The sequence below is a fragment of the Gasterosteus aculeatus genome, chromosome 9, assembly GCF_964276395.1.
Source record: "Gasterosteus aculeatus chromosome 9, fGasAcu3.hap1.1, whole genome shotgun sequence".
Lineage (NCBI taxonomy): Eukaryota > Metazoa > Chordata > Actinopteri > Perciformes > Gasterosteidae > Gasterosteus > Gasterosteus aculeatus.
The window spans coordinates 5,750,560-5,770,916 of NC_135696.1; the positions used below are offsets into that span (position 1 = coordinate 5,750,560).

The window sequence follows — 20,357 nt, forward strand, 5'->3', positions numbered from 1 at the left end:
TAGCGACGCGCAGTGACGCGACATTGATCGGTGGGCGTGGCCTGAGGACAAGCCGCACTGTCAGGTTGAAGCTGGAGGTGAATAAAGGTTCCACTAACGGACCGATGCGGCGATTCATTACTGGAGCTATTCGCACAACTTAGCAACAGGTAAGTTGTCCTAAAAGTTTAAATTCAAGACATTATAGTGAGCGCAGACATTTGTACATTTCTAGTCTTAAGTTTTGGCAGCTCGAAACATGTAACGGAAATTGGGCTGATGCCGTATCTGTGTGTCACGTGTGTGTGTAACGTTATGCAGATAAACACAAGATGTCAGTGGATATTTCATCTAAAGTCGTCTCATGTCTTGTGAGTTGACCTGTTTAATGTTTGCATGTTTAATGACGTTTGTTGTTCCGCAGTGATGCGCTGCAGTTTCTGCTCCGATTCTCTAAGGAGTTGCGCAAGTGTGCGCCTTCCTTACTGTACGCAGCATGCGCCCGTCCGACCCACCGCAGACCCCCGGTCTGCTGTGTTCTACTCTGCATGTCAGCAGATACATTTGAAGTTTGTTTTTTGTTTTTACCATCGTCTCTTTTCTTTTGGTTGATTTTTTATGAATGGGCTCTCTCACTTGTAAGTCGGGCTGTGCTAACAAAACCAAAAAAAAAGCCCCTCCACCTCGCTTGGAGCTGTGGTTTGTTTCTCCCACCTCCTGAGATTATAAGAGGTTCCTTTTGATCTGATTGAAGCTCCGGCTCTCTGTTGTGTCTGTTGGGAGTCTAACAGCATGGTTGTATTTCTTCCAGCTTCCTTGTCTTCGACCTGAGCTTCCTGGTGCCACTTTGGGCTCAAGGGTATGCAGGCTGGTTTCAGTCTGTGTGTGTGTGTGTCCCTTTTAGTCCCTCTGAAAGCAGTAATTTTGTTCCTGAAAGGTGCCTTTTAATGGCCTTCATAGGAGCAATCATTGGCTCATTACTTGCTTTTCCTTAACAATGAGACATATATTGACACAAGATCACCACACAACGCCCAGCTAAAGACTCTCTACAAATCTGACTGGTAATGTCAGCGACTGGGAGAGGCATTCCAGTAACAGTTACATAGTGGTTTGGCGTCAAAGGAATGTTCATAATTCAGTCTTGAACCGGTTTCTAGAAGAAATAACTCGATCATACACGGTGACGTTGCGTAACCCTGACGTTGCACCACGGATGGCGAGTAAAACAAATGGTTGAAATCTGCATTTAGATACAGCGTTTGTTGTGATGATAACAACCATGTTATGAGACGATCACGGTGACAAAACATGTTACGACCCTGACGTCAACAGGGACACAATGCAGCAAAAGCAGCCTGTGAGTAGTGGTTCGGATTGAAGTGATGACAGGAGAACCATTATCGAAATGTCAACCACGCCGCAAAAACATTGTCTGTCATTAATTATAGGCCTCACCCAACGCCCTTTAAGTTATTCCCGGTACTCGTAATTATACGTATTAAACAGATCATCATGAAACACCACTTATGTCACCCTCTTGTACTAATTATAGCCATATAGTTTGACGAATAGGATACTTATTAAAATGCTAATCGCTTTAACCTAACCAGATTCAGCCGTCACTACATCACTACTTATTCTTGGTTGAGCTACGTTATTCCTCCAAAGAAGAAAAAAATACTTTGACTATGTAGTGAGGAAGTCAAAGGGCTACAAGTGATTTTTACTGTAAACGTTGGCGGCACGCGAGGACGTTCTCATGCAGCCGTCACTGACGTCTGCAGTTGTCAACACGACGAAGCTGCTGGAAAGGAAATGTCCTTCAATGTACAACCGTCTTTGAGCCATGAAGCTTTATGAATAGAACATTCATTTCCTAAATGTGTCTTTGTAATAAGACGCGAGATGGGGAAACAGTCAGCAAACGTATTAACTACTGGACAGTATTTGATTTTTATTCATTTGCACAATGAAACAAATATATATATACAACAAACACAACAACGATGAATAATATCACAGTGCAGGAAGCAGCCTAGTTTATATCAAGCCTTCGCCTATACGATATTAATGTCATGAGAGAAGATAAAATGGATTTTCATAAGCTATGTCAACATCAAATATCATTCTATCCAGCTGGCGTCAGCCTGGGAGAGGTCATGTGATCGCTCGTCTCATTCTGCCACATGTCCTCTTGTTGGCGATTCCATTGAGGACCTGCTGACTCCTCTCTATTCGGCCCCCGGCTGCCATTTGCGGACACAAATGGTGGTGACCTGAACTCTACTGAGTGCACCTTTTCTACATTTTGGATTTGACTCCTCAAAAAGTGAAAGACGTTACGTTTCAAAGTGGTTGTTCAACCTTGTATTTAAAAAAAAAAAAAAGAAGAAGAAAAAAGTCCAGCTTTGTAAAATCCTCCCACACGAAGCAAGCAAGGGTTTGGACTTGGTTGGAATGTTAAACAGTTTGGTTACAAAAATGCGCAGGTGCAAGCTGCTTTTTGAAAAACCGGTTTCCCCCACACGCCTGGCCCCAATCGAACACCTTTCACTCAACTTGTTTTTATAATTGTGATCTTCAGAGGACAGAGCCGACCTGTGGCACATGCTGATTATGCCGCAGACTCAAACGGGCTCATGGAGAAGTTCCTCCTGCTGCGGGGAGGAAACCAACTCAATGAGCCCTGTTGTAGCCTCCCCGTCTGTGGTCTTCTCCCCCCGGGGGCTTCGGGGCGACATAGTTCAGTTCAAGCAGGATAGATCATACGCACTGCAGCACGTCTGAAAACTGGTGACACAAAATGTGTGCGGCTCATCTGAGGCAGACGACCAGACATTAATAACTTGAGGTTGAAAGGACAAACATACAAGTCCCCTCTTGGTTGTTTGAATGTTTTATAGAATGAATGAAACGGTGCATTAAAATCGACAAATGTTTCATCATTTCAATCAAAACGATCCTGGGTAAAGGCCTCGGGGCTTTGGATACGTAGCCTCTCCACTACACCTGCTACTTTTAGCTAGAAGTTGCCTTGGAGTTCCCGGCCCTCTTGCCGACACGCACGTTCCGTTTGTTCCTGGAAAAACACGTCACGCATGTAGGAATGACACCGCTATTCCAAAACCAGAGCGCTCGTTCGCAAACTGCACAACAGCCGCAGGCTCCTTTCAACGTGAGACGCCACCCACCTGCTCGCCACGTATGGGAATGTGAAAACAACAACACTTTTCGGCAGTTCCTGGAAAGCAGTTTCCATTGGGGCGGAGGCCAGTTTCTGTGTGTGTGTGTGTGTGTGTGTGTGTGTGTGTGTGTGTGGATCTATTTCTGCCGCTCATCATGTCTATCTGACGCACTTGGTACATCCTGTGCTTGTAGCAGTTGGATCTCTTTCTACCCAGTGACCTCCTTTTGTTATGAAGCTGCCTTATTAAGCCCAACGTGGCCGAGTTACGTCCGCGGCGTGGTGAGACCGGCGATCCGCAGGAATCCCTGCAGACGTATTTCCAGTAAGGCCGAGATCCTCCTTGTGGCAGTGGCAAGTGGGTGGCAACTTTGTGGCAGGCAGCGGCAATCGCCAGTAAATCAGTCGGCGTCACAACGGCACGCTGGGTGGGAGGAGCCAATTTTTCCCAGAAACAACTGTTATTTGTACGACAGGTCAGCTGCTGTAAATATTTTATTTTATTTTATTTGAGACACGTGAGCCCCCGTCTTCTTATTACAGAGGCTAATTTTAGGTTTGGACCGGCGGGTTCCGTGTAGGGGGTGGGGCTCTCAAGTTTGATGCCACCCACTTGCCACTGCCACAAAGAGGATCTCGCTGTCACTCCGTATTTCCCTGCACTGCACGCATCCAAAGTCTGAACTCGTGACTGGATAGCTTCTGCGCACACTTCTGTACAACGGAAATATCCTTTAGTTACTCAGTGAGCGTTTAAATGGAGACACATCTGCTTAAATTTGCACTCCATGTTCCTCCAAAAGGTCCACAGGCTTGTCTGTGGACCTTTAAGGGAACATGGAGTTTTAAGGGAACAATGCCGTCTTTGTCCCTCGATAAGAACGGATTTGTGCTCATTTGTGACCTCACGGTAGGATGTATAGCATGTGCCTGCAGTGTGAAACACTTGGTGAGGTTGATGCAAAACCTCCAAGGGGAATTTAAGAGAGGATTGTTGTCTACCGGACAAATGTTTACAACATGTTTTACCACTACACAGTTAAGACAACATACATGTTTCACGACATGTATGTTGTTGCTGCCCCCCCCCCCCATCCGCTCTATACTTTCATGATTACGTGCATAACACACAACAACAATGATTCGGCGGGATACCTTTTGAATTAGAGCCCAGCATGTTTCTCCACAGCATCTGTTGCACACGCGCTTTCTCGGGAAACCCCATTCCACCTCTACGCCTGTCTGCCTTCCTCTCGCCTGATGGATTTAGCACAATGCGCCCGCCGAAAACACCATCAAGCTGTCCGTGCTCAGCACTGTGAGTGAGGGTCATATTCACACAAACTCATCCAATCAGCACATTTCCTCAAGTTTGTTTTCTTTTACTAACATATTCACCTGTTTGTTCCAGATATTATGGCTTTGTTTTATGCAACGTATGCAGAAACAAAACCTCTGGCGAGTTGGGCAACACACACACACACACACACACACACACACACACACACACACACACACCCGACACACATTTACCGGTGGAAGAGGACTTCCTCATATTGTCTGGCATGTTGATGTAGGAAATCACTTTGATTGATACCGCCCCTCTCCTCACCGGCAACCCGCAGCTCACACTGAATTAGACGTTGAAGGGGCGTCTTTGCAACTTTTGAATGGGAGTGTGTGTTTCTGCCAGTTGTTGGCTCTCAGTCCTAAGATTTCTTTGCTCCCTCAGACAAGCAACCTCCATTCAAATCTCTTTTCAACACATGATGTAAAATGCTGCCTTTGTGTGTCTTCGCATGGGTATGATCAAAGATGACAAACTGGGGGCTGTTTCAGATGTTGGTTCAGCAGCCACCCATCTTCTTTCTTTCCACATTTGCGCTGTGTCGTATTTATCGTCTCCTATTTTACGTTGGCACACACAGTTTGCAACATGCATTTCCTTAAGAGAAGATGCCAGTGCTGTTGTTGTGTACTTTTTTACAAGCATTGCTTGCTTGCTGACATGGGGGACGCACTCTGCAGGTGCTCTTCCACTTTCTCCAGATCTATATGTAAGAGTTGTTGGGGATTTCTAATTAAACACAAACCGAGACAACCCCTCCGTCCCAGTTACATTACATTACATTACATTACATGTCATTTAGCTGACGCTTTTATCCAAAGCGACGTACAATAAGTGCATTCAACCATAGGGTACAAACTCAGGAGAACAAGAAACAAGAAAGTGCAATTTCCTCAAATAAGCCAATTTACAATTTGCTATAGATGAGTGACGTTACAAGTACAATTTAAGTGCTACAATTTGTTAGTCTTTAGTCGAGGTAGAGTCTGAAGAGGTGTGTCTTTAGTTTGCGGCGGAAGATGTGAAGGCTCTCTGCGGTCCTGATGTCTTCAGAGAGCGCGTTCCACCATTTCGGCGCAAGGACAGCGAAGAGTCGAGACCTAGTCGAGTGTTTTGCTCTCAGTGAGGGAGGGACGAGTAGTTTTGCGGATGCAGAGCGGAGAGTGCGGGTTGGGATGTAGGGTTTGACCATGTCCTGGATGTAAGCTGGACCCGATCCATTCACAGCATGGTACGTGAGCACCAGTGTTTTGAACTGGATGCGGGCGGCCACCGGTAGCCAGTGAAGAGAGCGGAGGAGTGGAGTAGTGTGGGAGAATTTCGGAAGGTTGAAGACCAGTCGAGCTGCTGCATTCTGAATGAGCTGCAGAGGTCGAATGGCGGTGGCAGGGAGACCTGCCAGGAGGGAGTTGCAGTAGTCCAGGCGGGAGATGACAAGAGCCTGAATCAGTACCTGCGCTGCCTTCTGAGTGAGAAGGGGACGTATTCTCCTGATGTTGTAGAGCGTGTATCTACAGGATCGCGTTGTCGCAGTGATGTTGGGAGTCAGGGAGAGTTGGCTGTCGAGTGTGACGCCGAGGTTCTTAGCAGTCGAAGTGGGCGTTAGCACAGAGTTTCCAAAGTTGACTGTCAGGTCCTGGGTAAGCGAATCTTTTCCGGGAAAGAGAAGTAGTTCAGTCTTGTCGGGGTTGATTTTCAGATGGTGGGCGGACATCCACTGAGAAATGTCAGTTAGACAGGCAGAGATCCGAGCCGCCACCTGGGTGTCCGAGTGAGGGAAGGAGAGAATTAGTTGGGTGTTATCGGCATAGCTGTGGTAAGAGAAGCCATGCGAGCGAATGACAGCGCCAAGAGAGTTGGTGTAAAGCGAAAACAGGAGGGGACCCAGCACGGAACCCTGAGGAACTCCAGTAGTTGCAGCACTTCTCTCTTGCTCTTTGCACCGACGCAGTTCCACGCGTTACTCTCATCTCCTTCCTGTTTGTTTTTTTTCTGAGATTTCTTTAGCGAGTCTGAGCGGAAACGAGTGCTCCTGTTTTCGGTTTTCGGGGGCCCACAATGCAATGTGACGGCCGCCGCGCACAGGGAAAGTGTCTGTGCACAGATATGTCTCACAGGAGAAACTGAATCATATCACATCAACGCTGAACAGTCAACAGCCGTAAGGGAAGTTTCCTTAACTGGCATGTGGCTTTGATATCGGTAAACAATTTCACCTTGTGGTCTATTTATTAGCACCTTTACTGTCCATGACAGGATGTGATGGCAAAAGAAACGCTGTGTGCCTTTTAAGTCAGTGGTATTTCCCTACCTGACCCACTTTGTTCAAATGATGGCAGAGGATTTTGCTGCCGTAAAGTCCAGAGTTGAGGTCCGAGACGACAAGAAAGGTCAAAGGGTCGACTGCAACAGCATTTGTAACCTATAATCGTTTGATATATTATCCCTGCTTTGTGTTAGTGTACCGTCAATAGCCTCACACACACACACACACACACTGTTTAGTGAATTAGTTTGTGTTACTTAAAACCAGAATTTCCTCTCATTTTTTTGCTGATGTTTCTTAGAACAGTGTAGTCTTGCTGATTGTGTTTTTGTTCTGAGCTGGTTGTTTGTAAAGGGTGTGGATGTTGTGGTGCATCTATACTTAAGCCGCGATAAACTCTACATCTCTCTCTGTCTCTGTATCTGCTGATCTAAATATAGAGCGTCTTCGGCCCACTCATTCCGACAAAGAGGAAATGCTGCGCGTGTGTGTGTGTAAACTTCTGCACTGCATTCATAGTTCCCATCAGAAAGCTGCGTGCACCCGATGCCTTTTGTATGCGCGCGTGTGTGAGGGCCAAAAAAGGCTTTTCTTTGTGCATGTGAATTATATCAAGACACTGCGGGATGTTTGTGTTCCTGTCTCCGTTGTGTTTGTGAACAAAGAGGGTAGAGAAGAGAACTTCTGATACTCCGAACAGGGGACACAAGACAAAAACAGAGGTGTGGGGGGCGTATCTGTATGGAAGGGGGGGGACAAGAGAGTGAATACACTGGAGGCAACCGGAAACTTGTGGTCAAACAAGCAGCGTTCGGCTGCTGAGACAGCGCTGCTAGCCGATCGTTTTTTCAAAGCACAGCTTTTCTTTGAGAGGGATCGGGGCTGATCCGTCACACCAAATCCTTTCATTGTACAGATGCAGCCTGTGGAATGACCCCCGCGCTCTGTGTGTGTCTGTGTGTGTGTGTGTGTGTGTGTGTGTGTGTGTGTGTGTGTCTGTCAACTGGAAAAAGAGAGAAAGAAAAAAGTTGTGAGTCAGAAGTTAAAATCCAAATGCATCCAGCCAACCAAACAAGACTCAAACCGGTTATAACTCTTTGACACCCGCGTGTACGACTCCACCTCCCCTCCCATCCCTTCACCCCCTCTTCTCCCCACTGACCAATCACTCTCTATCTCCCGCCCCCCCCATGTAACTGTGTGTTGTCACGCGTGTTAGTTTCAGTACAGAGAGTGTGGACGACAGACCTGCGGGACACAGTGAGTTCATATATTATCTCTACTCTGCAGCTGTTACCGTTTGTCTTATAACGGTAGTGGAGTATTTCTGCTGTGCGTGCGCCGTAAATATTGTGACCTTTTAATTTATTCAAATTGGGGGCTGAGATGCTAACTAATAAGTACCGTTGAGAGAGAGCAAGTGGTGTGTAATATTTAGTTTCTGTATCTGAGGCTTCTCACGATACAGTTCTGGTGTTTATAACACAAGGAATATTATCCTTGGCCACACGCTATTGTAATTCTTAGTAGTTTTATGAATTTGCCCAAAGCCTGAACGTCGCCATGACCACTCTGCATTGACATGATGCAGGAAATGCACTGACTTTGGCTATTTGTTTGTTGTGATTTGTGTTGTATTTTAACAACGTGAAGGATCTGAAGCAAATCTTTTGGGATGTTGTTTTCCTATTGATCAAATAAATGCAAATTTCCATGTGAATTTAGTGTTGCGCAGAATTGAGAGGTGATCAGAAAACTACGTGGGTTATAAGTTATTCATAGGAACATTTTTTGTAGAGTGTTGGGGAGGGCGAGCGTGGGACAACTGCACCTCCCGTCACCTGTAACCCACCAGTGTGTGCTGGTAGGTGTGTATTTGTAGTGAGAAAATGTTCTTTTAACAATTTCAAAGATACAGGGGGGAAGTCAAGTCTTGCTTCTCATATCCTGACACCGCCGTCCCTCTGTGAACTTCGTTTAGTGCTTGTTTGAGCATTGCAGCTTGCTCCCCCCCCCCCCCCCCCCCCTCCCAGCTCTCATGGCCGCTCTGCATCTGCAGACGTTTGCGCTGTTAAGCGACTAAACTTTGACTCAGTTACGACCCGGGCATCAATGTTGACTGGAGTTAATATGGTTCTTACACGTAAAGACCCGCACAGAGATGATATATTATTGACCCCCTGCCTGTGTAACGAGGGAGTTTTAAATAGCTTCATTCAACGTGAGAGCAAGCACACAGAAAACAGCCACCAAGTGACTGTCTGGGGTTTGACCTCAGTGAAAGGAAGAACCGGTCCGTCTTTCTGCTTACAGATAATCGACCCACAATGCATGTGAGACATGACCAACAAGATCCCGTGGAATAACGCAAGCAGTACCTGCAGCATGGAGCCTACAGGTATGTAGAACACACACACACACACACACACTGTACGCAGCAGTGCAGATTTGTGCGGACAAATGAGTTGCAGACTTAAACCCTCTTAAACGTCTGTGTTGTCAGCCGGCTGCTCCCCTACATTTTCAGAGTCAGATCTCTACCGCAGCGTCATGGCTGTGATGCCCCGGGGAACGGACCACCAGCATCCCCAAGACTGTCTCAACAAAGGTACGAAATACCCCCTGCAACATTGTGAGTTTTATCCGTCTGCTCTGCTCACGTTCAATATGTGAGATCTCACAAACAACACAATCTGATCAGGTCACATGGCCTTAACTTCCTCCCCTTAACTTCAAGTTCAATACATCTGGACTCTTTTGCATAGACGTCACAAAACTCTCTCGGTTTCCAAGGCAACTTTTAGCCGTATCAGCAGTGTGACCACCCTCCAGTCATTAGTCATCGAACTCCAGTCATGCAATATCAAAGATTAGCGCTGTTTTAGAGAGTGGCTGCCACGCATTTAGCAAGTCTGTGTTGGCCCTGTGGAAACATAGCATCTGTTAACGGTGTGTGTGTGTGTGTGTGTGTGTGTGTGTGTGTGTGTGTGTGTGTGTGTGTGTAGGCATGCTGAGGTGGACGCTTCATAAGAAGGTGCAAAGCAATCCTGTGAACAGCTCATCTCTAGTGTGGGTGCTGATTAAAGAGCTGGAAAAGGTACTTGAGTCCAGCAGTGAATTTGTTGACACTTTGACACTCAAAAAAATATATATACTGTATATATTTATACTTTTTCTTCTAACAAACACAGAAATGTGTGTCTGGCTGTTGTTCTCTAGCGGACTTAATATTTACTGATTGGATTTGAATGAACTGACCACATGTTTTCCCTGCAGGCTGAGCGATGGGACTCTCGCAAAAGCATCATCCCTCTGCTCCACACACTGATGTATGCCATCATTCAGGTACAGCATGCATACATTGCAGGAAAAAGTAGGAGTTTCTGCACTGTTACTACAAAAAGTACTAATTTTGGAAAAAATCTCAACAGGCAAATAGATATCTGAGACGACTACCTGCAGACCTGCGCTTGGTGTTTCCTTGTATTTGAATAATGTTCAATGTTTTTTTAATTTTTATTTGTATATGAAATTCCAGACAGCCTACATTCCAGATGAGCTGTACAAGCGGGTTTACAGCTTTTGCAAGAGACTCCTGACTTACCCCCAACCGTACTGCACCGTGGGGCTCAGCTACACGAGACAGATCAAAACCGAACGCTCCACTCCAGGTATTATGCAACACTCAGCTCCACGGGGGGGGGCGGTTCATTTTTTAGAACTGTCATCGAACGTGTTCAGAAGTGTTTAGAATATTTTACGTCCTCTTCTAGTCAATCCAGAATCACAATGCTGATTATGTAATGCAATGAAATAACCAATAAAATGTAATGAAATCCTGTGTCGGTGATCACAGCAATGATTTGCACACTGTCACTTCCCACACAGAACCATCACTCAGGCGGGTCAATTTAAAAGCCATATTTTCTATTACCCATCCTGTCGGTAAAAAAAAAAACTATAATGAATTGATTGACTAATATTAGGCGGCACGGTGGCGTGGTGGTTAGCACTGTCGCCTCACAGCAAGAAGGTCCTGGGTTCGATTCCGCCCAGTGGCCTTTCTGTGTGGAGTCTGCATGTTCTCCCCGTGTCTGCGTGGGTTCTCTCCGGGTTCTCCGGCTTCCTCCCACAGTCCAAAGACATGCACTGGGGATCAGTGTGAGTGGAGTCTGCATGTTCTCCCCGTGTCTGCGTGGGTTCTCTCCGGGTTCTCCGGCTTCCTCCCACAGTCCAAAGACATGCACTGGGGATCAGTGTGTGTGGAGTCTGCATGTTCTCCCCGTGTCTGCGTGGGTTCTCTCCGGGTTCTCCGGCTTCCTCCCACAGTCCAAAGACATGCACTGGGGATCAGGTCAATTGGGGACTTTAAATTGCCCGTAGATGTGTGAATGTGAGTGTGAATGGTTGTCTGTCTCTGTGTGGCCCTGCGATTGGCTGGTGACCAATCCAGGGTGTACCCTGTCTATCGCCCGAAGTTGGCTGGGATGGACTCCAGCCCCCCCGCGACCCTGTGTGCAGGATAAGTGGTTTGACGATGGATGGATGGATGGATGACTAATATTATCTTACACTGAAGACTTTACCAGTGAGGGCAGAGCAGCCGATTTCTCCCTTGACATTAAGGAAATAAATGCCAGATTGTGTTTATTGAGCTGTTTATTCTTCAAGCAGTTCAGAATGAACAGTTCATTCATGTGAGGATTTGCAACCACAATTCCGATTTTGATCCACAGGTCTGATGTACCAGCAGATGGTCACAGCCGAGCAGAGACTAAAAAATGAACACTACCCGCTTCAGGAGAGGTGGGTCACGAATAAACAAAAGAAGCCTCGGGGTGTTCAGGTAATTCGTATCCCATTCCCTCAAACTGCTGTGAAATCCCTGCAGGGTCTTCATCCTGGCCGATCCTGAAGTCTTCTCAAGCTCTTTGGAACAAGTTGTGTCCGGCGACATTGAGGCGTCCTCTTTGTTTGCCGGCGGATCTCTGAGTCCTTTGCATCACATGTGCAGCGTGGTCCAACACACCATACAGGCTGCTCTAGGAGCCGAGCAGTGCAACGGGCCCAAACTGGCTCGAGCCCTGAAGGTCAGTGGAACTGCACAAAGCTGTTGAGTTGAGCTCACTCGTCGCCTTCCCCTTTCGGATCAGGTTGACGCTGCAACTGTGATTTCTCCTTTTCTGAGCATCTACGTTCAGTTTGCAGCACCTTTTGCATCGCGCCGTTTGCTCTCTAATAACAAAGTCTTTATAGTTGTTGCTGGAAAAAAATACATTTTTGCAAGGTATGTAAGTGTAAGTGCACCGAGGATTCCGAACAAATGGCAGCACAGTAGTCAAGAGACCGAGGCGGAAGGTGTCTTTGTAGAAGTTTTAATAAAACAACGTAAATACCCACAGGATGTGACATGACACGTTGATCTCTTCTGTTCAGTCTCCAGTTCATCCCATCGAGTCTGCTTGTTTTCACAACATCTCCTCATATGTAGTGATTTTCCGCTTGAATGCACAATCCCGCGTGCTGACTGTTGTTCATTTTTAGAAGAAGACCCTTCCACAGCGACTCGAGTCAGCAGAATGTGGTGGGGCTACATTCATGGTGACTGCAGTAACTTTTTAAAAATAGCTTTGTGAGTCCCTGCCTCATATGTACATGTTGGGTAAAACATCCTGTCTGTTGCTGGCACCGATCCTAAAGTGACACCTCGGCAGAAATGGAAACAAACACGCCACACACCAACCCCTCACCTCTTTGCTATTAATACAGACTCTCTGTCTGTGTGTGTGTGTTTCTCTTCCTGTGAGCATGCGAGTTCACCCTGCGCGCGTGTCTGTGTGTTCCGGCACAGGACGTGGGTCAAGATGTGGAGTCACACTTCCAGGAAGTGTTGGCGGCTCTGCAGCAGAGCGCGGAGGAGGGCGGCCGGGGGGACGGCGCAGCGCTGAGGAGCCGTCTCCAGCGGCTGTACAGAAGGATCGTCCCCGACGCAGACTCAGGTAGGAGCTCTCTGGGGGGGAAAAAAAGGAAAAGCAGCAAAAAGCGTGCGGGGGCGGAGCCTATCGGAGGCCCGGCTGCTCAGTCCGAGAAAAACCAATAAACGTCGGTTTCGAGTGGAGGCCTCAAATGCAACGAACAACAAGTCTCTGCCATTGAGCGGCGTCAGACGTCTGTTTTCCTTTTTGTGGATCATTTCTAGCTTTAGACTCTCTGTATATACAATCTCTGTATATCACACTGTGAGGTATGAGACTTTTAAATGATTTATCTGGCATCCCAGTGAGAGTTACTGAGCATTAGTGATGGCTCTACTTCAATTCAAGCAGATGTTGCAAGTGATGGACACGTGTTGCTTGTCCACGAGGGCTGGAGGGCCGTTGCTGTGATCAAACACCTCGCCTCTCTATTGGACGGCTTCCTTCACGGGTCAAATCGGTCGAGTCAGTCCTCTGTATTCTATTTTTAGTATCCCGGATATCTATTTCCGTGGCGTCCACTTATCATGTCAGCATGAACCCGCATCCCAGCTGGGAGAGAGGGGAGGGAAGGGGAGGGCGGGGGGGCACACCAGTGTTCACAGACAGAACGTTATGGAGCTTGTTTTTGTTTTCAGTGTCATTGGGACAGTTTTGGCCTCCTTCTCCACTCACGTGTGTGTGTGTGTGTGTGTGTGTGTGTGTGTGTGTGTGTGTGTGTGTGTGTATTGCAGAGCCATTGTCCAGTGGACGACTGTGCAACAGCCCTCTTCCAAACCCAGAGATGAGCTTCCACATGTGGACGGAGCATCTGGATATCTGTGAGTGGATCTGTCTAGAGGAAGTTATATCTACCCCCGTCAGCTGAAACTTCTGAATACAGAACTGGATAAAAGGAATAACAAGTATAGTGTAAAAACTGGCAAACCATAGAGGGAGAAATCACATAACAGCAAAAGTTTATTCCCCAATGGCAGCTTTGATAGACGTCTGCCCAAATTAAATTCAGAGCTTTTGAAAGTAATTCCGAAATACGTCACAAACGACTAAAGTAAAAGTAAGTTTGATGCGGATGAAAAGTGCAAACATCAATAAAAGTTAAAAGCCCAAACACAAAATGTGCTGATATTGTTGTTGATGGTTTTGAGCCTCCTCAGGGGCAGTTTCTATGGATTTTTGTGTAGTCTGAATTAATGTAACTCAAACACCAGTAATAGCTATCTTTGCTCAACTGTTAAGGCCTTACAGAATCAAATAACACAATTATGACCCTGCAGTCGTCCAGGAGTTCAGCAAAGCGTAGAAAGTGACCGGAGGGAGGCTCGCTGTCTTTGTCAACCCCGGCTCAAGGGTTTATCACAGCTGGATTCACTTAATGTATTAAACTGATTCAACCGGAACAGATTTTAATTTTAATCAATGGCGCCGTGAAACTGACCGTGACCGGGATGTGTGACGTATGCGCTCTGTGCTTTATGTCTTACATGAGATTATCGTCACGCTGTTAACTGTAAATAAAGGACAGCGATTATTGCCTCTGCATTAGATGTGCTGCTGGATAAGAAGCATTACGTTGTGAGGGGTCACAAGGTCGGCCCTGGCTAAATGTGTGTTCAATTGTGAACAGACTTGTCCGTGTACATGAATTGAAGTGCTTTCCCTGAGGGAGAGCCGGCATGTGTCCCCTGCAGCTTCATAACAGCCAAATGCGCTAAAACAGCTGAGTCAGACATTTTATTATTTCCTCATGTGCCGTGGCGCGTGACCAGGCCTCTGACTAACGCGTGTCTGGCGGCCTTTGATATGTCGACAGGGCGCGTGCTGGCCAAGTGGTTTCGATCCAGCTCCGTGTCGGAGCAGTTCCCCCTCAGCCAGGAGCAGGATGACTTGGTGCTGGGTGACTCGCCCAGCGACCTGATGCCGTCCGACATGACTCGCTTCTCCGTCATGTCCATCGACAGCGGCATCGAAGGAGACCTGCCCCCCGGCGCCGATCCCTCCCTATCCTCATCTCTGGACTGTGCCGGCTTGAGCGCATTATGGGAACAATGCAAGATGTAAATGAATACTTTGTTAGTTTACATAAAGATGCTGTACATGATGCCCGCAACCAGTATCTGGTTTTGTACTACACTGTAGTACAAAACATTGATTTTTTGTTTCAATGTTTTGTTTCATGTTTTCACAATGTGATCTCCAAAACCTGTTCGTAAAAATGTATACGAAAATCTTGAACATACAAATTCGTAACAATACATACGAACTGCGGGGGTTAACCACACCCCTTGAGTGAACAACATGCCCAACCAGACCATGTCGGATTCCTGAGTGAACGTCTCTCCGCCATGTTGGATTTTTTGAGGGGGTTAGGGTTAGTATTGTATTCTTACAAGTTAACATTGATTCCTCGTTAAAAATGCAATCATAACACATTTATTTTACATCGTTAGAAGTGTGTTTACGGGGTGCAGGTCCCCATTCACTTTGAATAGGGTGACATAATTAGTTGCAGTCCGTATTTATTTTGTATGTATTACTACGAATTTGTATGTTCAAGATTTTCGTTTGCATTTTTACGAACAGGTTTTGGAGATCAGGCTGGTTTTCAAGCTAAATCATCTTGAAGACACTTTATATTAAGTTGCAATTGGTTGCAAGTGGTTGTCGAATCATCTTGCCATTTTGCAATAATTAGGAGCTAAAAAGCCCTCTCCCTGTTCCCAGTGAGCCAGAGCCGGGGAGGCTGTCCCGGCGTAGAGGCATCAAGATGAAGCCATCGGTGAAGGAGAGCATGGTGCTGATGCAGGACACCCTGCAGGAGAACGCCGGCCTCGGCGGCGTGGAAGGCGGCGGAGGCGGTGGAGGGAGGACAGGAAGACGAGGGGCGACTCTTCAGAGGCGCGCAGGGAGCAGCGCGACGCAGAACCCCTTCCTCAAGCAGCAGAGGCTCTTTACTGCCAGGATAGTCGCCATGGGAGACGACAGGGTGCTGGGTCGCCTGGCCAAGGTCTACTACCTCTTCAGGTGAGAGACGCTTCGGATCACAGGATGAAAATGCTTCTTCCGAAGCAGCTGGATCTTCCTGTGACTGCACCGATGCACTTTACTGCTTTACTGTAGATGTATTGTTGAAATAACTCTACGCTGTCATGGAATATATTATTAAGAAAATAATCTGAGATCTGAACTGTAGGAAGAACAAATCACTGCCTTGCATTTACTTACTCTCCATGACCGCTTCAGGAAGCCGAACAGTACTTCTTCTATTGATATAGTGATAATGTTGTCTTTGCAGGAAAAGGGAAGCGCGTAGGCTTTTTCTTACCATGAAAGTCAACCTCCAGTTTTACTACATCCCTGTTTGCTGCGCAACAACTCCCGTCTCCTCCACGAAGGTAAGGCCACTTCCTCCTGCCTGCTCACAGTCGCTCTCTCGTTGTGTGATCAAAACAAAGGATCGGGCTTTCAAAATGGCCACTTGCACTGTTGTCACTGTGTTTTCATTTCAAATAAGAAGATATGGATTGGCAGAATATTTAAAACATGCAAAATGAACCCTCACAAATTTGGCAAAGAAGAACTTGAAGAAGTAAAGACATGCAGTAGTCTTTGTGTTCCCTCACCGCTGTTGATTTGATTTATTTTGCTTCCTTTAGGAAGACCTCCATCAATCCAAAGAAAACCTCTGCACTCTTGGTTCCTACTTGAGCACGGTGGACCCGTGGTACAACTCTAACATCAAGAGTTTAGGCTGCATGATCCCTGAGCTGGCGAAAATGGTACATTACACTTTTTCACAGAAGGCCTGTTAGGTGGATCCTGTGTTTGAGGGTCTTGTGAGAGAGAAGACTTGTGTTTAGTTTGGAGCCTTGCAAAATCTTTGAAATTTTGCATTTGTGAATGATTGAGGTTTGCACGGTGTTTTAAGTCATGTGGTACGTGAAGGATGAACTAGTTCCAATTTAAACGGAAAAGCCTTATGGCGCTTTCTCTTACTTTATTGACTGCACAGATTTCTTTTGACCTTTTCGTGACACATTACAGTCACTTGATGTGACTAAAATGAGTTTTTGGTTGAAACGTCATTCTGAACTATTTCCTTCCCCAGCAACAGATGAATCCAGGGAAGCCAAAAGAGCCCTTTGTGTCTGATGTCATCTCCTACTACGTTCGAACCGGCCAGCAGCCGGTCTATTTCACCATCTACTTTGTTAAGGTAGTATATGACACGCTTTATGTGCATAGTGTGCTTTCCAATGTGAAGCATCAGCAGAGCCAAACAGCTTCATAACCTTCCCACAGTCGTCCCATTTCTTAAAGAGTGGTTTGTCTTCTGTTAGATCACGTTCAACGCCATGTCGAAGAACCCCGTGGAAGACGTGTTTCTCACCCACCTAGGAATGGAGTTCCCTGAGTTTAGACAGATATCACAGTCCATTAAAGGTGAATTGATTATACATGAGCATTACTTTCCTAACGTTGTGTCTGGTCTGTGTACAAACCTGCGTCTATATCCGTACACAACCAAGTTTAACAGCCTGCCTGTCTCTGCAGCGGATAAACACAAGAGGGGCTCGGGGGAGATCTGCGGGGCTGTTATCTCCTTGAATTACAGAAAGGTACGTTTGTTTTATTTTCATCCATTGTCATGTCCTTGTGTCATCAACACCGGTGGCTAATCTCCTGCAAAAAAAACAGCATTGGTAGTAAACTTGAAGAAAAACGCCGGGTGACGCGTGGGGAATATGTCAGAGGGACGAACGCACATAATTACTAGAAAATTCGGTCAATTTTCAAAATAAATGATTTTTCTGAAAAAATATGTATAAAGCCTAAGCTTTCCGTGATGCGGACCGGTGGTTAGGGACCACTGTCCTGAAAGACAACTCGCGCCTACGGTGACTCACGCTCTCTGAAAACAACTTTTATTTCCTGTTTCATACCGCCAGTAACTACCTGTTGACTCCTCACTAGGAATGACAGTGGGAGGAAAACCACACACTGTTTGCGTATGCGGAAAACTCTTTGGGGCAGTGTGTTTGACTGACAGCTAACTGAACTACACTCCCAGCCGATTCCTCAGCTGCTGCTCCGTGGCCCTTCACAGTGACTTTGGGCCTTTTTTTTTTGTCACCGACCCTCAAAATAGACCTAAACAACAAAATGAACCCGTAGAGTCGCGGCTGCACCCGCGAAATGACATCTGCGTGAATTCTAATGTGAGACGTGCGACCGACAAACCCGTCTTAAGATGGCTGTGCGTTTTGTTCGCAGAGGTCAAGGCGGACACACCTGGCGGTTTGCATATTGGATTGCTGCCATGGGAGCAATCGTTTATCGCTGGGTACTACATTGTTAGCGCGTGTATGTGTGAATAAGAAAGGCTTGACATTTGCATGCTTTGTTTGTGTGTGTGTGTGTGTGTGTGTGTGTGTGTGTGTGTGTGGGTCCAGGTGACGCTGAGTGGGCGAGACGTTGACAAAGGAATGTCCGTCAGGACGTCGGGCGCTCAGATCACTGCGATTACCTGCAACGAGGCCGAAGGTTCAGCATTCAATACTCAGTGTATCTGTGTACATGCACATATACATATATTTCAGGACTATTTTTCTCTGCCATTTGTCTCACAGATCTGAACTGTTTGACAATGACACTGAATGAATCTCCTACGAAAAGCAAAAACAACGTTCTGGTGAGTTAAGGCAATACAACGCATGGCTCAAACATCTCCTGTGGGCATTCCTCACATACTTACTCACAGAATGTAAATGATCTATTCAACAGTAAATCCTTTTATTTTTGAATTCCCCAGGAGTCAACGTTTCGGGCCAGCAACATTAAGATTCGCACTTTGGAGAACCGGCCTTTAACTGTTACTCTGGACAGAGACCGCCGAAGGACCTACACAGATGTGCAGAGGTAAGAGAGTTCAGCCTTCAGCTTTACGCTGCCGAGCAAAGGTCATTTTAACAACATGACAGTGGCGAGCGCGAGCACCAGTGCCACTCGTCCAAGAAGCAATCCTCACTCAGTAGAATCTCTCATTAGAGAGGAAAACGTTGGTGGAGAAACTCCAGGTAGAAGAGCTGAGGATCAACCTGAGGAGGTCTCATGATAACGCTATTATTTGCTTCCCACGCTTTCTTTTTCTTTTTAAAACAACAATCTAGTGATACACTTTTGATACATTAAATAGTTTTGCATTGAATCACACTGGGTTTGTTGAAACTGACTGGATGGCTCTACCTACCCTACAGTTGACATGATATTGCTCTGTCGGGGGCTCGCTTGTTTCACAACTTGATCGGCACGCATTTCTTGGTTGGAGTTTCGATGCAACGCTAACCGATGTCCCTATTTCCAACTGCTTCTGGCTGCAGCCTCGAGATCTCCCCGTGTCTTGATCCCGGCTACTGCGTCCAGAAAACCATTCGGTCCAAGTACGAGTTGGGAGAGTGCAAAGAGGCGGGACTGAGCAAATACATGAACAAAGGACTCCCTCTACCCATCAACACATTTGCCGGCATCATCACTTGACGCGGTGGAGGAAACCCGCAGAGAAACTTGAGAATTAACGCCATGGGCGTAAATCCAGTCGGACACATGAAAAGACAAAAGGCTCACACACAAGGTGTTTCAGTCTGTTTGATGCCATGAAAAAAGCAGTGCCATGAAAACACAGTACTGTTAGGATTGGAGTACGTTGTGTTACACCGCTGGGTCATTGTTGATATCCAGTGATTTTACTACTGTACATAGTTTTAGTAAATCCAAGCAGATTGGATGGCCAAAGAACAATACTGCCCAGCCGCGGAATATAAGCATCGAGAATAGAAGATCTAAAAGATTTTAGAACTACCAGCAGGCTAAAAACCCTGCAGAACGGAGGTAGCTTTTGTATTTTACTGTATTAGGCAGACATATGCACGGATTGATGAGCATAAAGTAGCTTGTGGGACTTGCTGCTGTCTACTGGCCACAAGGATCAGCCTGAGATCTCTGATGGAGGTCAGAGGTCTGACAATCACCTCCGACCTCCATGCACTCACTGCCCGTTTGTGCAATTATGCATAAATGTCTTGAACTGAATGTATTTGCACTAATACTGAAAGTTTTGTATTATTATTTGTAAAGGACCTTTGTGTTAGGCATGTAATATGGCTACGTGCATTATTACGTTGTTACTAAAACAACGCAAATTTAAAAAACTGGATGGTTTTATCACAGATGTATTAGAATACAGACCCAGGAATGTCTCTGGAGACTATTTTTGATGCCCCCAGTAAAGGTCAACCACCTCATCAACTAGATGTGATGTATTATTGAGTGCACGACATAAACACAGGTGTGTGTCTGTATGCGCGTGTGCGTATCGCTCTCTGCTGGCCTGGCTGGTTAAAAATCAGGAGTTTGACATTAATGATACATTTTGCACCTTATTTTTAATCTTGCTATCTAATGACGCCATTAAAATCAAATTGCCGTTGTGTGAATATGTGGTTGTCCTGTAAAGCAGAGTTTGTGTCTTTATAATAAACCACGTTTTTTCAACGGATTGGAGAGAAGTGGCTTTGAATAGTTTTGCTGTAAGTGCGCCCGGCG

At 46.3% G+C, this 20,357-nt stretch overlaps 1 protein-coding gene across 8 annotated transcripts; it reads left to right on the plus strand.

Annotated features, from left to right (window-relative positions):
* Window positions 1-25: 25 nt before the first annotated feature.
* pik3r6 (phosphoinositide-3-kinase regulatory subunit 6) lies at window positions 26-20,310 on the plus strand. Of its 8 annotated transcripts, none has more exons than XM_040186709.2 (22): window positions 54-149; window positions 404-444; window positions 9,094-9,178; window positions 9,284-9,388; window positions 9,786-9,877; window positions 10,057-10,125; window positions 10,319-10,451; window positions 11,517-11,586; window positions 11,672-11,870; window positions 12,632-12,779; window positions 13,490-13,576; window positions 14,569-14,812; window positions 15,480-15,779; window positions 16,051-16,150; window positions 16,412-16,534; window positions 16,864-16,971; window positions 17,096-17,198; window positions 17,310-17,374; window positions 18,209-18,299; window positions 18,386-18,447; window positions 18,568-18,674; window positions 19,136-20,310. In XM_040186709.2, the coding sequence occupies exons 3-22, from the start codon at window positions 9,121-9,123 to the stop codon at window positions 19,290-19,292; spliced, it is 2,421 nt and encodes an 806-aa protein (XP_040042643.2). In that variant the 5' UTR covers window positions 54-149; window positions 404-444; window positions 9,094-9,120; the 3' UTR covers window positions 19,293-20,310. The 8 variants fall into 8 exon arrangements, with proteins under 8 accessions (XP_040042642.2, XP_040042645.2, XP_040042646.2 ...); XM_078080270.1 differs by having other exon boundaries at window positions 9,308-9,388; XM_040186708.2 differs by lacking the exon at window positions 404-444 and having other exon boundaries at window positions 26-149.
* The last annotated feature ends 47 nt before the right edge of the window (window positions 20,311-20,357 follow it).

Bases quoted from the DNA above. Each gene is read 5' to 3' on its own strand.
- pik3r6 (XM_040186708.2), top strand. From the start codon at position 9,121: ATGACCAACAAGATCCCGTGGAATAACGCAAGCAGTACCTGCAGCATG. The intron at 12,780-13,489 runs GTAGGAGCTCTC...TGTGTATTGCAG, and splicing joins CGTCCCCGACGCAGACTCAG to AGCCATTGTCCAGTGGACGA. The intron at 14,813-15,479 runs GTAAATGAATAC...CCCTGTTCCCAG, and splicing joins TTATGGGAACAATGCAAGAT to TGAGCCAGAGCCGGGGAGGC.